The sequence below is a fragment of the Bison bison genome, unplaced genomic scaffold, assembly GCF_000754665.1.
Source record: "Bison bison bison isolate TAMUID 2011002044 unplaced genomic scaffold, Bison_UMD1.0 scf7180017864037, whole genome shotgun sequence".
NCBI lineage: Eukaryota > Metazoa > Chordata > Mammalia > Artiodactyla > Bovidae > Bison > Bison bison.
Genome location: NW_011494609.1, coordinates 5,190,439 through 5,205,814, shown reverse-complemented (window position 1 = coordinate 5,205,814; position 15,376 = coordinate 5,190,439). Strand labels below are relative to the sequence as shown.

Here is a 15,376-nt window from a genome sequence, read left to right as displayed (position 1 = left end):
TGGGTTGTCCACAGGGGTCAGCCTGCCTGTTGCTGCTGAACCTTCCTCTCAGTACTGGGGGCTGGGAGGGTGCTTTGTCATTTTAGTTGAAAACTACTGAAGACTTGTAATTTTGAAAACCCTTCAATTTCATCTTTTAGTATTCTTTGCCTGACACGACATGCAACATTTATTTAATACAAAAATGAACTCATGCAAAGCATTGGGTCCTTCTACTATGACACAGCCAAGGAAAGGGTGGGAAGGAAGCAGGGTGACGGGAATGGGAAGTGAGCTGCTGGTCCGTCCTTAGATGAACTCTTCCTGTAGCATTTTATTTGTAGTGAGCTTGCTTCTGAGTGAGGCTGACAATCCTTTCAGATCAGTCCTTATGTCCTTAAATTATCTAACATTTCTGGTGTTAAACCTGTGTATTAAAAAGACTGGGAAAATATATACTATTCGGTAAAGAGAAACCTTTGTGGTCAGGGAGGGAAACACCTACACTGGTCATCTCTGTCATCTGTGGATAAAGTGTCTCCTGGATGCTCCTTGGCCCCTTCCCCTTTGCACAAAGGAAATGAATGGCCTGTGTTTTGTGAGTTCCTGGAGTCTTGGGTCAGCACCTCAGGTCATTGCTGGGGGACCATGAACCATGCAGGGGTTTCCGTACAGACTTGGTGTTGTTACTCAGTTCAGTTCAGTCGCTCAGTCGTGTCCAACTCTTTGTGACCCCATGGACTGCAGCACATCAGGCGTCCCTGTCCATCACCAACTCCCAGAGCTTGCTCAAACTCACGTCCATCGAGTCGGTGATGCCATCCAACCATCTCATCCTCTGTCATCCCCTTCTTCTCCTGCCCTCAATCTTTCCCAGCATCACGGTCTTTTCCAATGAGTCTGCTCTTCACATCAGGTGGCCAAAATATTGGAGCTTCAGCTTCAGTATCAGTCCTTCCAATGAATATTCAGGATGATTTCCCAAAGGATGGATTGGTTTGATCTCCTTGCAGTCCAAGGGATTCTCAAAAGTCTTCTCCAGCACCACAGTTCAAAAGCATCAATTCTTCAGTGCTCAGCTTTCTTTATGGTCCAATTCTCATATCCATACATGACTACTGGAAAAACCATAGCTTTGGCTAGACGGACCTTTGTTGGCAAAGTAATGCCTCTGCTTTTTAATATGCCATCTAGGTTGGTCATAGCTTTTCTTCCAAGGAGCAAGTATCTTTTAATTTCATGGTGGCAGTCACCATCTGCATTGATTTTGGAGCCTCCAAAAATAAAGTCTCTCACTGTTTCCATTGTTTCCCCATCAGTTTTCCATGAATTGATGGGACCGGATGCCTGATCTTCATTTTTTGAATGTTGAATTTCAGGCCAGCTTTTTCACTCCCCTCTTTCACTTTCATCAAAAGGCTCTTCAGTTCTTCTTCGCTTTCTGCGAGAAGGATGGTGTCATCTACATATCTGAGGTTACTGATATTTCTCCTGGCAATCTTGATTCCAGCTTGTGCTTCATCCAGTCTGGCATTTTGCTTGATGTACTCTGCATGTAAGTTAAATAAGCAGGGTGACAGTATACAGCCTTGACGTATTCCTTTCCCAATTTGGAACCAGTCCGTTGTTCCATGTCTGGTTCTAATTGTTGCTTCTTGATTTGCATACAGATTTCTCAGGAGGCAGGGAAGGTGATCTGGTATTCCTATCTCTTGAAGAATTTTCCACAGTTTGTTGTGATCCACACTGTCAAAGGCTTTGGCGTAGTCAATAAAGCAGTAGATGTTTTTTCTGGGATTCTCTTGCCTTTTCTATGATCCAACAGATGTTGGCAATTTGATCTCTGGTTCCTCTGCCTTTTCTAAATCCAGCTTGAACATCTGGGAAGTTCTCAGTTCACATACTGTTGAAGCCTCACCTGTAGAATTTTGAGCATTACTTTGCTGGCCTATGAGATGAGTGCAACTTTATGTTAATTTGAACATTCTTTGGCATTGCCGTTCTTTGGGATTGGAATGAACACTGACCTTTTCCAGTCCTGTGGCCACTGCTCAGTTTTCCAAATTTGCTGGCATATTGAGTGCAGCACTTTACTTCCTTACCCAGCTGTGAGGAAAGACTAGACATCCTATTTCTTTAGTCTACACTGAGTGTCATGGTTTAAAATTTTCCTTTAGTCTACACTGACTGTCATGATATAAGATCACCATCTTGGAAAGAGAGAAGGAGCTTTTATTCCTTTTCAGACTTCAGACTTTTTCTACAGAGTCTTTGGTAAAGAACGTTTAAATTGAGAATTTGAAATGTCAGAAGGTATGCCTGTGCTTGTTGAAAACTGGCAACTGAAAAGAACACGTCCTGGTAAGCTCCTCCACGCGTGGGTTCATGTCCTTAGGTTTTGTCTGAACACGAAGGAGCCTAAGGATTAGCCTTGTTGGGAAACGGCTAGGGTTTATAGAAATAGAGATTCTGACTTCATCAAGATTAGATAATCTTGGTGTTACAGATTGAACTCTGTTCCCCAAAATTCGTATGTTGAAGCCCTAACCCTCAGTGTGACTGCATTCCTTTAGGGAGATGATTAAGGTTAAATGAAGCCATAGGGGTTCCTGATTCAGTTTCAAGAGAGAGAGACGTTGAGAGTACACACACAAGGGGGAAGACTGTGAGGACCCAGGCGGGCGGTTGCCTGCATGCGAGGAGGCCTCAGGAGGGACCAGCCCTGTGACACCTAGGTCTCAGACGTCCAGCCTCCACACCTGTTGTTCAGACCTCCCAGCCTGTGACATTTTGTTAGAGCAGCCTGAGACCCTCAGCTTGTCATCCTGTTCTCAGCAAGCTTCCGCGGACTGAACAAAAAGGCCCATGAGCTAGTGAGGCTGACAGGCTGAAAAACTGGCCGTCTTGTGAGGTGTATGCAGGGCCCCGTCAGCTCTGATCATCAGACCTGGGCCAGTAGGGCCAATGGAGGAAAGAGATTCTTCCGGCTTTGCTCTGAAGGCACGTGAGGAGGGTGAGGGAGAAGACAGCAGAATGTGCTAGACAGAGGAGGATGAGCCAGTGTCATTGGCTGGGCTTCCAGACAGTGTCCCCCGGCAAGTGGTGGAGAGAACAGGTTGGAGGGTGGGGGCTCGCTCACGGGAGGATTTGTGCATCCCAGGAGGAGCCAGGACCAGACTCTGGAGTCCAGCCCAGCACCGAGGCAAGCGAGCGTGCCACCTGCAGCCGCTGGTGGTGTGGGTGTGAGTGACAGGCACCCTGAGGTCTGTGGGGATGTCTTGTGCTATCCAGTGTGGTAACCACAAGCCACATGTGGTGTTCAACACTCGAAATGTGGCTCGGGGGTCTGGGGAACTAAACAGTCATTTAATTTACTTCTAAGTAACGGAAGTTTACATAGGCACGTATAAGTAGTGGCTGTTGTATTGGACAGCGCAGCAAAGCATATGCTCTGTAAAGGCACTCTGCTGAAAAAGAGTCGTGCTCCCAAAGTATGCAGTCTTCCGCCCCTTTTCTCAATAGTGGGGAGAATATTAAAATTAGATTAGTGTGTATGTTCAGAACCCACAAAACTTTGAAGGCAGAGATAGCCAATTTTCTAATTTTTATAAAGGACTAAGGGGTGGTTATTCTTGGGTGCTTTGCTTTGTTTGTTAATAAATGATGGGGCCAGCAGGTCGTTTGTTCAGGTATTAGGAGCAGGTGAAATACTCCAGTGTGATCTCTTGCCAGTCTCTCTTTCCTGCTCCGATTTAGAGTGATTTTCTGGCAGCATGTAGAGAGTGGTTTGGGTGAGGATGACATTGGGAACAGAAAAATGGGAGAGCACACTACCATAACCCAGGGCAGGAGTTTGTGCTGGTTTGGAGGGCGGCTGAGCGCTTGGGGAGAATGGGCTGGAATAGAGTCAGCAGCCGTAGTGTGGAGAGGGGGACGTTGCAGGAGGGTCTTAAGTGACTCCCGAGTTCCTGAAGTGACTGCCGGGGAGATGACGGGGTTGTTCCTCAAGATGTGTGCACAAGCAGAACACGTCTGTTCATACCTGTTGAGTGTGCGACGTCTTGGGGAGATCCGTGCATTTGACATGTAGGACTGCATTTCTAGAAAGGGCTGGTCTGACAGTAGAAACTTGGAAGCCATCAATACAACTGTCATAATTGAAACAAAGACAGTTGCTGCCTGTGGAGAACTGAATAATGCAAAGAAGGCCTCTGACAAACCCTCCAGCAACCCAGACCCCAAAGGGAAAGGCAGCAAGGGGAGGCCGCAGGGAGACCAAAGAGGGCACTGCCACAGGGGCAGATGCAGGAGCACGTGTGGGCGTCTGTGCAGCTGAGGCAGGAGAGGCTTTCCAGACGAGGGCATTTATTCAGGGGCATAGCCCAAGTCAGTATCCATGGCCAGTCATCAGGTAAAGAAGACTCTCCTTCCCCACATCTCACTGAAATGGTGGCAGTGTTAAAAATTAAAAAGCCGTTCACAGCAGTCTAGACTCTGGGAAGTCAAAAAGGTCAGTCAGCAGGGTGCTGTCGGTGTGGGGATGGCAGGAGTGAGGCGGGCGAGTCAGCGCCGGGAGGAGCAGGAGTGTTGGGGAGGGCGGTGTGCGTCCACTCTCCCACTGGCCTCCAGAGTCCACTGAGAGGGAGGGGTGCTTGGAGGGCAACCGCCCCCCCCCCCACCCCGCCCTCCACCTGAGCAGAGCAGCTGATCCTTGGAAAGTTCACAGGAGGGAAGCTATGCAGCTGGGAAATGCTGGAGGGAATTCTTTCAGCTGTAAGAGGCTTCGCGGTTGGGTCATGAGGGTTGAGTGTGAATCATCCCCTAGTCTGCTTTCATCTCACCAGGTGGTATGTAGAAGAACCTGCACCCGGGTGCTCACAGGGGCTCTTTTGAAAGCAGCAAGACAGATGTCTTTCAGTAGTTGAATAGATAAATGAACTGGTACACTGAGACAATGGAATATTATAGAATATTTAGAACTGGAAAGAAGTGAGTTACCAAGCCAAGCAAGACAGGGAACAGTCTTAAATGCCTGTTACTCAGTGAAAGAAATCAGTTTGAAAAGGCTACGGATTCCACCTATTCTGGAAAACTATGGAGACAGTAAGAAGACCAGTGGCCGCCAGGGGTTCACAAGCTGGGAAGAGGGATGAGTAGGCAGAGCACAGAGGATTCTTAGGGCAGTGAAATACCCTGTGTGATAGCTTAATGATTGCTATATGTCATCATGCGTTTGTCCAAGCCCATGGGATGCATGACAAGAGGGAGGGCTTTGGAAGCTGAGGCTTCCGTGTCAGGGCCGGCTCATTATCTGTAACAAACACACCATCAGGTGGCGGATGTTGATGATGGGGAGGCTGTGCGTGTGGCGGTAGAGGGTGTATGGGAACCCTCTGAACCTTGCCTTCAGTTTTGCTTGTAACCCTTAAACTGCTCTAGAAAAAGTAAAATAAAGCAAAAGAAGAAAGAAAAACCCTGGGAATTAAATCTACAAGCCCAGATGGTTTCACTGACAAATTTTATCAAACATTTAAAACAGAAATAACACCAATTTTATGTAGTCTCGCTCATATATTTTTTAACTTTTAATTTTAGAATAATTTTAATCTCAGAAGAAGTTATAAAAATAGTACATAGAAGTCATTCCGTTTCCTACAATAACATATAACCATAGTATGTTATCAAACCAGCTTCCATATATTCTTAATTACAAAACATTGCATGATTTCATTCTGTTTCCTACAATAACATATAACCATAGTATGTTATCAAACCAGCTTCCATATATTCTTAATTACAAAAGATTGTATGATTATTGTGCCAAAAGATTTAACAAGTTCAGAAGTGAAGTAAAAGATGAAATCTCTCTAATACCTACCCCAAGGCAAATAAATCATTCTCCAGGAGTAACACTACTAATAATGTATCGGGTACCCTCCAGACATTTTCTGCACACACAAAAATATATCTACCTACATGCCTGCGAATAGACTTCCCTGATAGTTCAGCTGGTAAAGAATCCGCCTGCAAAGCAGGAGACCTGGGTTCGATCCCTGGGTTGGGAAGATCTCCTGGAGAAGGAAAAGGCTACCCACTCCAGTACTGTGTCCTGGAAAATTCCATGGACTCTATGGTCCATGGGGTTGCAAAGAGTTGGACACAACTGAGCAACTTTCAGCAGAATCACAGTGTTTTTTGCATATACACTGTTTCTCAGCATGCTGCGTTTACTTGGCAGGATGTCATGGGTCTCCTGTGAGTGGTTCCCCTCCCTGTCCCGCAGGCACTGGGCATCTTTAGGACCAGCAGCGTTCTGTAGTAGTGTTGTGGGGCTGCAGACTCACTTCTTCCTGCTTGGTTTTGTGGACAGGCTGTCTCACGTTGCTTTTGTGTGTAATGTCTGTTGCCTGGCCTTCCTTGTTTCTGTGACCTTAAGGAGTTGTTGAGTGTTTTCCAGAATAGGTTTTTAGAAACTGTGTTGCCGAGTTAGAGACTTGATATCATTTGGGATTTTGCCTTTGTAATTCATTTGGTTTGCGGCCTGGAGGTCAGCCTGCGCCACACCTTGTACCCAGTGTGTGGGGTAGTGAGACAGCTACCCGCAGACTGCCAGGGAAGAACCTTCTGTGGACATCCTGGCGTGTTTCCAGAGCTGCTTGGGCCTGAGTGGCCAGCCAGGGGAGACTCCTCTGCTGTGTCTGGGCCTTCCTCTGGCCTGTGGGCAGGTCACTTGATCTGTGCAATGAGTTGGGGAGCATACTCTGCTGTCGTCTCTCTATTGTTCACCGTACCTGGGGTCAGGGACCTTGGATGTGAGTCCTTTACTGGCTCATTAATTTTGTCTGGAGTCTGTCTTGGATCCCATGTTGCATTCAGAGGCATGTTGGGTTGATGGTCTGTGTTGAATACTTGAAAACATGTAGCTGGTCACATGTGAAAACATGTAGCTGGTTCTATTCAGTTGGTCTGGAGAACTTTCAGGAAACCATGAGCACCAAACTGGGAGTTAGCATGTTTCCTTCCTGAATGCCCCTTGCTGCCTTCACCACACGAGCACGCATTTGAAATGGGAGCATAGGAAGAAACTGTTTCTAGGAAATGAATACTTAATCTTAAAATATCACGAGATTGGAATTGACATATACACATTATTATATACAGAAAAAGCAAGGGAATCCCAAAATACATCTACTTCTGCTTCATTGACTACACTAAAGCCTTTGACTGTGTGAATCACAACAAACTATGGAAAATTCTTCCAAGAGATAGAAATAACAGACAACCTTACCCGTCTGCTGAGAAATCTGTATGCAGAACAAGAAGCAACAGTTAGACCCAGACATGAAACAATGGACTGGTTCCAAATTGGGAAAGGAGTACCTCAAGGCAGTATATTGTCACCCTGATTGTTTAACTTATATGCAAGTACCTCATGCAAAATACTGGGCTGGATGACTCAAACTGGAATCAAGATTGCTGGGAGAAATATCATAACCTCAGATATGCAGATGATACCACTCTAATGGCAGAAAGTGAAGAGCAACTAAAGAGCCTCTTGATGAGGGTGAAAGAGAAGAGTGAAAAACCTGTCTTAAAACTCAACATTCAGAAAACGAAGATCATGGAATCTGGCCCCATCACTTCATGGCAAATAGAAGGGGAAAAAGTGGAAGCAGTGACAAACTTTATTTTCTGGTCTGACTGATGGTGACTGCAGCCATGAAATTAAAAGAAACTTGCTCCTTGGAAGGAAAGCTGTGCCCAACCTACACAGTGTAACCTGCATAGAGACATCACCTTGCTGACAAAGGTCTGTCTAGTCAAAGCTGTGTTTTTCCCAGTAGTCATGTATGGATATGAGAATTGGATCATAAAGAAGGCTGAGCGCCAAAGAATTGATGCTTTCAAATTGTGGTGCTAGGGAAGACTCTTGAGAGTCCCTTGGACAGCAAGGAAATCAAACCAGTCCATCCTAAAGGAAATCAACCCTGAATTTTCATTGGAAGGACTGATGCCGAAACTTCAATACTTTGGCTACTTGATGTGAAGAGCTGACTCATTGGAAAAGACCCTGATGCTGGGAAAGATTGAGGGCAGGAGGAGAAGGGGGTGACAGAAGATGAGATGGTTGGATGGCATCACTCATTCGATGGACATGCGTTTGAGCAAGCTCCAGGAGATGGTGAAGGACAGGGGAAGCCTGGTGTGCTGCAGTTTCTGGGGTCACAAAAAGCCAGACAGGACTGAGTGACTGAACAGCAACAACGATACATAAAATAGATTAACTAATAAGGACCTACTGTATAGCATAGGGAATTCTACTTAATATTTGTAATGACCTACCTAACATGAGAAGTGAAAGTGATAGTTACTCAGCTGTGTCTGACTCTTTGCAATACCATGGACTATATAGCCTGCCAGGCTCCTCTGTCCATGGAATTTTTCAGGCAAGAATACTGGAGTGGGTAGCCATTCCGTTTTAGAGAGATCTTTCCTACCCAGAGGGCAAAGACCCAAAGTCTCCTGCATTGCAGGCAGATTCTTAACTGTCTGAGCCACAAGGGAAGCCACCTATATGAAAATAGAATCTAAAAAAGAGTGATATGTGTGTGTGTGTGTGTGTGTATATATAAATATATATATAAAACTGATTCACTTTGCTATACAGCGGAAACTAACATAACATTGTCAATCAACTATACTCCAATAAAATTTAACAAAGAAATTGAAAAAAATCTTGTAAAACCAAATGCTCTGCTTGTAAATAGGGATTTATCCTTTTTAGTTTAGTGTTGCAATATTGTTTTCATTTAAATTTGTCTCTATATAGTTTCATATATTCTAGAGGAAACAATTATTTTTAGTGGATATTGTTTAAAAAAACACGTGTGCTTTGAATTTGTTAAGAAGTTGGAAGTCAATATACAAAACCATACACTCACATTCTGGATCCAGTCGGGATCTGTAAGTGTCCAGTCAGGGTGGAATGAGGGGGACGCAGCCTGTGGGCCACTGTGGTCAGCTGTGGGTCAGGTGTGTTCATTGTAGCAGAGATTGAAAGTGAAAGTGATGTCGCTCAATTGTGTCTGACTCTTTGCAACTCCATGAACTGTAGCCTACCAGGATCCTCTGTCCGTAGGATTTTCCAGGCAAGAGTACTGGAGTAGGTTGCCATTTCCTTCTCCAGGGGATCCTCCCAACCCAGGGATCAAACCTGGGTCTCCTGAATTGTAGGCAGACACTTTACTGTCTGAGCCAGCAGAGACTGGATGATAATAAAAATGAAGTGCTTAGCTATTTACAGTAGTTAGAACATGGAATCAACTTAGATGTCCATTGACAGTTGAATGGATAAAGAAGTTGTGGTACATATACACAATGGAATATTACTCGGCCATAAAAAGGAACACATTTGAGTCTGTTCTAATGAGGTGGATGAACCTAGAGACTATTATACTGAGTGAAGTAAGTCAGAAAGAGAAAGATAAATATCATATACTAATGCGTATATATGGAATCTAGCAAGATGGTACCAAAGAATTTATTTGCAGGGCAGCAGTAGAGAAACAGACAATAGAGAACAGACTTACAGACCCAAGGAGAGGGGAGGAGAGGGTGAGATGTATGGAGAGAGTCACATGGAAACTTACATTACCATATGTAAAAGAGATAGCCAATGGAGATTTGCTGTTTGTCCCAGGGAACTCAGACAGGGGCTCTGTATCAACCTAGAGGGGTGGGATGGGGAGGAAGATCAGAGGGAGGTTCAAGAGGAAGGGGAGATATGTATACCTATTGTTGATTCATGTTGAGGTTTGACAGGAAACAACAAAATTCTGTAAAGCAATTATCCTCCAGTTTAAAAATAAATTTAAAAAATGAAGTGTTTAATGGAGAAAATTGGCAGTAGAGTGAGACTTATATATTGTTATCATATAACAATATATGGTATAACAATATCATATTTTATATGATATTGTTCAGGTAAAGTAAAAATACCTGGACTTTAAAGCGGCACATGGTCTACAGAACATGTTCAAATTAAAAGGCACTCCAAGCATTAGAGGCGTTTCCTGTGGGGTTGTTGGGAGTGTAAGGTGAAGGTGGGTGATGACTCACAGGATGGAGGTGGGGAGGGGCCTCACTGAGTGATCCGTGGTCAAAGCAGCGGCTCTGTTTTGAGCCCAGGGCCGGACCAGTGACTCCCTGACCTTGGGCTCATCTTCTGTGGGTGGTGGGCTAATGTTCTCCCAGAGGGTTTCAGGGAGGCTTAATGTACGAGTCAGACATTCAGAAGTGCTGGTCCTTTGATGGCTGAGGAAGTACTTGGTGAAGTGCTGGGTGCATGATGGCAGGCTGCCCTCTGACTCCCAGAAGCCTCCTCGACTGGCTGGCTTGTTTGGGGTGAGTGGATGGTGGGGGTATTGAGGGACAGGGAGGGGATGCCGGGAGGGCTTGCAGAACACTTGACGCTCTCTGCTGAAAACAGTTCACTTGAAGAACAAGATACTGGTAGACATTGTAACGTGTTTCTGGTCAAAAACACATAGAATCCACCCTGAGTGCTTGAGTTGTCCAGGAAATCAGCTGGCGTGCTTAGATGAGAAGCATTTCCCTGCAGACACGTTTCCTGCCTTGTTCCTGGGTAGGTTAGTTCCTTTTTAGGCTGTTCTTCTTTATGATAATTTATTAGAACCTGAGTCCTGGCCTAGGGATGCCCTGTGGCCTGCGAGGGTTGCTTTCTGTAGGTCCTCACACCAAGACTCCACAGCTCAAATTTGCACAGTCACGTGGGCATCCAGTGAAATGCACATCGGATTGTCATTCTGGGGTGTGGCCTCAGAGTCTATAGTTCCAACATGCTCCCCCGAGATGCTGATCTCAGATTTCGGATATTGAAGTGTTTACATACTGTTGGACTCAGCCTTCCTGGGGTGTAGTTCTGTGAGCTCGGGACCGACTTGTCGTCATAGAACGAGCACCACGATCACAGCGTGGACCAGCTTCACCCCCCGCAGGATTCCTCGTGCCACTCTGGTCAGTCCTCCCTAAGCCCCTCCCGTGGCAGCAGTCTGCCGCTGCCTGTAACAGTGTCTTTTCCAGGTGTCATGTGACCGGAACCATTCCGCTGGGAACCTTTGGAGCCTGGCTTCTGTCACTTAGCTGTATGCCCGTAAGGCCCACCCAGACTACTGTCTGCCAGCAGTTTGCTCCTTCTTACTGCTGAGTAGTACTGCCTGTGGGGACACCTCATCCTTTCTTTAGTGACCAGTTGAAGGACCTAAGTGTTCCCAGTTTTTCCATTATGAATGAACTTTTAATTAAAAATTTTGGGAGACTTTAGAAGAAATGTGATTCTATTTTTCTATTGTTGTTTTAGGTGACATCACTCAAAAAGGATATGAAAAGAAAAGGGCAAAGCTGCTTGCACGCTGCGTACCCCTCATTCAAGGTGAGGTTAACATAGGTCTTATAAAACTGATTTAAAAATTGGTATTAGAGTTTGACTTTGGTAGTTTCATATTTTATTAATAAGGGCTGGGAAAATAATGTGTCTAATATTAAATTATAAAATCCAAAGTCATAGATTAAAGTTTATATCTCTGGTTTGGTATAGATTTCATCCCCAAATAGGATTTATGTTATTTTTATTATCATAGACCATGATTATTTTTATGATTTTAGTAAAGAACATTTCCTTACTTTGGTTTGGAACACATATTATAAAGATGTGAGTTCTCCCACTTTATTATTGATCTTCAGAGTCAGCACCTTCAGTGTTTTGGCACAGTTTTTGGGGGTGGAATTTAAGAAGCTGATTTTAAAATTTATGTAGAAGTTTGAGACTTCCATGGCAGTCCGGTGGTTAAGACTCCATGCTTCCACTGCAGGGGGCACAGGTTCCATCCCTGGTCAGGGAATTAAGATCCCACATGGCTTGTGCAGCAAGGCAAAAAAAAGAAGTTAAGTATTTTATATATAAATTTAAAGGGCTAAGGGATTCAAAATAATGATAAAAAGGAAGAATGAGATTGGAGGATTTGCTGGTTATGATATGAGGAGTTAATAGCAAGCTGTCATTAAGACAGCCTGGTTTCACACAAGGGTAGATAGCTCTATTCACAAACAGAACATGGACCCAGACAGACATGTTTGGCTGTGGGGACCAGGTTTATGGTGGGGTTGGTGTTGCAGCTCACGATGCTGGCACAGTTCCCTAAGACACAGAAACCAAATATGAAGGGCTTTAGTGAGAAAGGCAAAAATTATAGCACCTTTGGAAGACTGTATATGAAAACTGTCACCATCTCTAGACAGAAGGAAGGATTTCTCAAGTCCCTGAAGGTACCAAAAAGCAGCAACTGAAAAGGAAAAGATTGGTAAATTAGAGTGTGTTAAAATTAAGAATCATGTTTTATCAGAAGTTCCCATAAAGAGATTAAAGACAAGCCACAGTATAGGAGAAGATGATCGTAACATACATAAGAGAAAAAGGGCTAAAGTCCAGAGCCGGTGAAGTCGAAGCATCCAGGAGACCTTTTGCCAGAGTGGGAGTGGTCTGCAGCCCCATTGTCCAGTCCACGGAGCACCTCCCACGTATGGCTTCTGAGCACTTGAGGTGTGGTCGCATGACTAAGACACTGCATTTTTTAAATTTAATTTTGATTAATTTAAACTTTATAAAGAGCCAGAAAGTTCCCCCGTGTGATTTTTTTTAAAAAGCCCAGTAGGAAAATGGGCTAAAGACTTGCATAAATATTTTACCAGAGGAAACCCTAATTGTTAGCAGGCAAACGAGAAGCCCGCTGGGCTGCTCACAAGGCCGTCTGTCGCAGGCCAGTGCCCAGGCAGCACCCCAGACAAACGGCAGGACCCCATCCTCGCTCAGGTGCTGTTGTTTTATACGTTGAAAGCTGGGTGACTGCTCACTTGGCTATTGGAATTAGTAACCGTCTTGGTTTGAATAGAAGACAAATATGTAAGAATCAATGGCTTTTCTCTGGCAATATTTCTGTTAATAAAACAGCTCACATTCATAATGGCAAAAAAACTGTCGAATGTTTTTAATACATTTAGCAAGAAACCCACAGGATCTATGTTAGGATCATACAATCTGTTTGAAAAAAGTAACCAGGATCCTAAAATATGAAGAAATATACCAATATCTTAAATGCAAAAATTTAATATTATAAAAATTCAGTTCAGTTCAGTCGCTCAGTTGTGTCCGACTCTCTGCAACCCCGTGAATCGCAGCACGCCAGGCCTCCCTGTCCCATCACCAACTCCCGGAGTTCACTCAGACTCATGTCCGTCTAGTCGGTGATGCCATCCAGCCATCTCATCCTCTGTCGTCCCCTTCTCCTCCTGCCCCCAATCCCTCCCAGCATCAGAGTCTTTTCCAATGAGTCAACTCTTCGCATGAAGGTGGCCAAAGTACTGGAGTTTCAGCTTTAGCATCAGTCCTTCCAATGAACACCCAGGACTGATCTCCTTCAGAATGGACTGGTTGGATCTCCTTGCAGTCCAAGGGACTCTCAAGAGTCTTCTCCAACACCACAGTTCAAAAGCATCAATTCTTTGGCGCTCAGCTTTCTTCACAGTCCAACTCTCACATCCATACATGAGTAGTTTCTAAATTAATATGTGACAAAAATAATCCAGTCTGAATAGCAGTTGTTGATTTTTTTTTTCCCCCCAAACCTGGCATTGGAAATAACTCACTTGGAGGAGAAAAGTTCTGAGAGTAGCTAGTACATTGTTGAGGAGGAATAGCAGGGAGAAAGGCTTGGCCTTCAAGGTGTTAAACCTGGTCACGTGCACTTGGCAGTCCCAACCACAGGGTGTTGGTAGACACCTGGACAACTGAACAGTGTATGGGGAGGGCGTCTAGAAACGACTCAGGAGAATTCAAAGAAGGGAAGGTGTATGTAACTGGTGCCATGCCTGTGGAGGCAGCAGTGGGACCCCCTTTCCTCTGCAGCATTAGTGAACGTAAACTTCAGGAGTAAAGCTCCAAGTATGTTTGTAATTACAGAATACTATAAAGTCCAGGAGAATATTGAATAATGTTTGCCTGATGACAAGATGAGAGACCTAAGGGAAAAAAAAAAGGTTATGATTGTCTCTCTAGAAATGAAGCACTGCAGAGTGACTGAGCTGCGGCCGGCTGGCCATGGCCTGGGGGCATGTCCAGCGTAGGGTGGGGCCTCTAGCTGACCAGGGCTCCCTGCAGGTCCTTTGGGGGCTCCTTGCATGCATACATGCTCACTCAGTCATGTCTGACTTTTTGCAACCCTGTGAACTGTAGTCTGCCAGGCTCCTCTGTCCATGAGATTTTCTAGGCAAGAATACTGGAGTGGGTTGCCATTTCATTCACCAGTGGATCTTCCTGACCCAGGGATTGAACCCACATCTCCTGCATTACAGGCAGGTTCTTTACCACTGAGCCACCTGGGAAGCGCTTTGGGGGCTCCTTAGCTGGATAGAATTAATAGAATTCAAATAAAAGGACGTATGGATGAGCAGTAAACATTAACATATGTTCAACCTCACTAGTTATGCTGCTGCTGCTAAGTCGCTTCAGTCGTATCCGACTCTGTGCAACCCCAGAGATGGCAGCCCACCAGGCGCCCCCCCCGTCCCTGGGATTCTCCAGGCAAGAACACTGGAGTGGGTTGCCATTTCCTTCTCCAATGCATGAAAGTGAAAAGTGAAAGGGAAGTCGCTCAGTCATGTCCAATTCCTAGCGACCCCATGGACTGTAGCCTAACAGGCTCCTCTGTCCATGGGATTTTCCAGGCAAGAGTACTGGAGTGGGGTGCCATTGCCTTGGGAATGCAAATTAGGGAACCATTCTCCTGTCAGATTGGCAAGATTCTAAAATTTGTAACATGCAGTGCTGACAGAGACATGGGGAAATGGCACCCTGTGGGAATGCGAATGCTGTGGCCTGAGAAGTTCTCTCTTGATACCTGTTAAGACTAAAAATATACCTACTCTTTCATCCAGTGGTTTCCCATTGGGCTTTATATCTTTCTTAAATAAATTAATCGATCTCAATAAAAGCCCTGTATTTTGGAATAAAAATGCAAGGATGTCCCTATATTTACACATCACTTTGCAAGCATACCTGTTTATAGTGCATAATGCTTAGGATTCTGTGTTCTCCATTATGGATTTTAGGGAAATTTGTTCCAGTCAGTCCAAGAAACAAAAAGCCAGAAGCAGTGCTGATCAGCATTGCTGCATGTTGCATACATGTATGTGTGTACATGTTCAGTTTTGAAGAGCTAACGAACACTCCAAACCTGGTACATAAACATCAGCAATGGCAGCATTCTGCGCCCACACCTGGAGGTCGGCCAGTCTTGGGGGCAGCTCCTTCTTGTTGCAGAGC

The 15,376-nt window shown here is 44.9% G+C and overlaps 1 protein-coding gene across 1 annotated transcript in view; it reads left to right on the top strand.

Moving 5' to 3' along the window:
• Positions 1-15,376, top strand: part of DIP2A (DIP2 disco-interacting protein 2 homolog A (Drosophila)) — a 123,389-nt gene that overhangs the window by 8,401 nt on the left and 99,612 nt on the right. The window contains exons 2-3 of the mRNA XM_010834984.1: positions 10,953-11,016; positions 11,360-11,431. Coding sequence (XP_010833286.1) covers positions 10,953-11,016; positions 11,360-11,431 — 136 coding nt within the window. The remainder of the gene's footprint in view (positions 1-10,952; positions 11,017-11,359; positions 11,432-15,376) is intronic.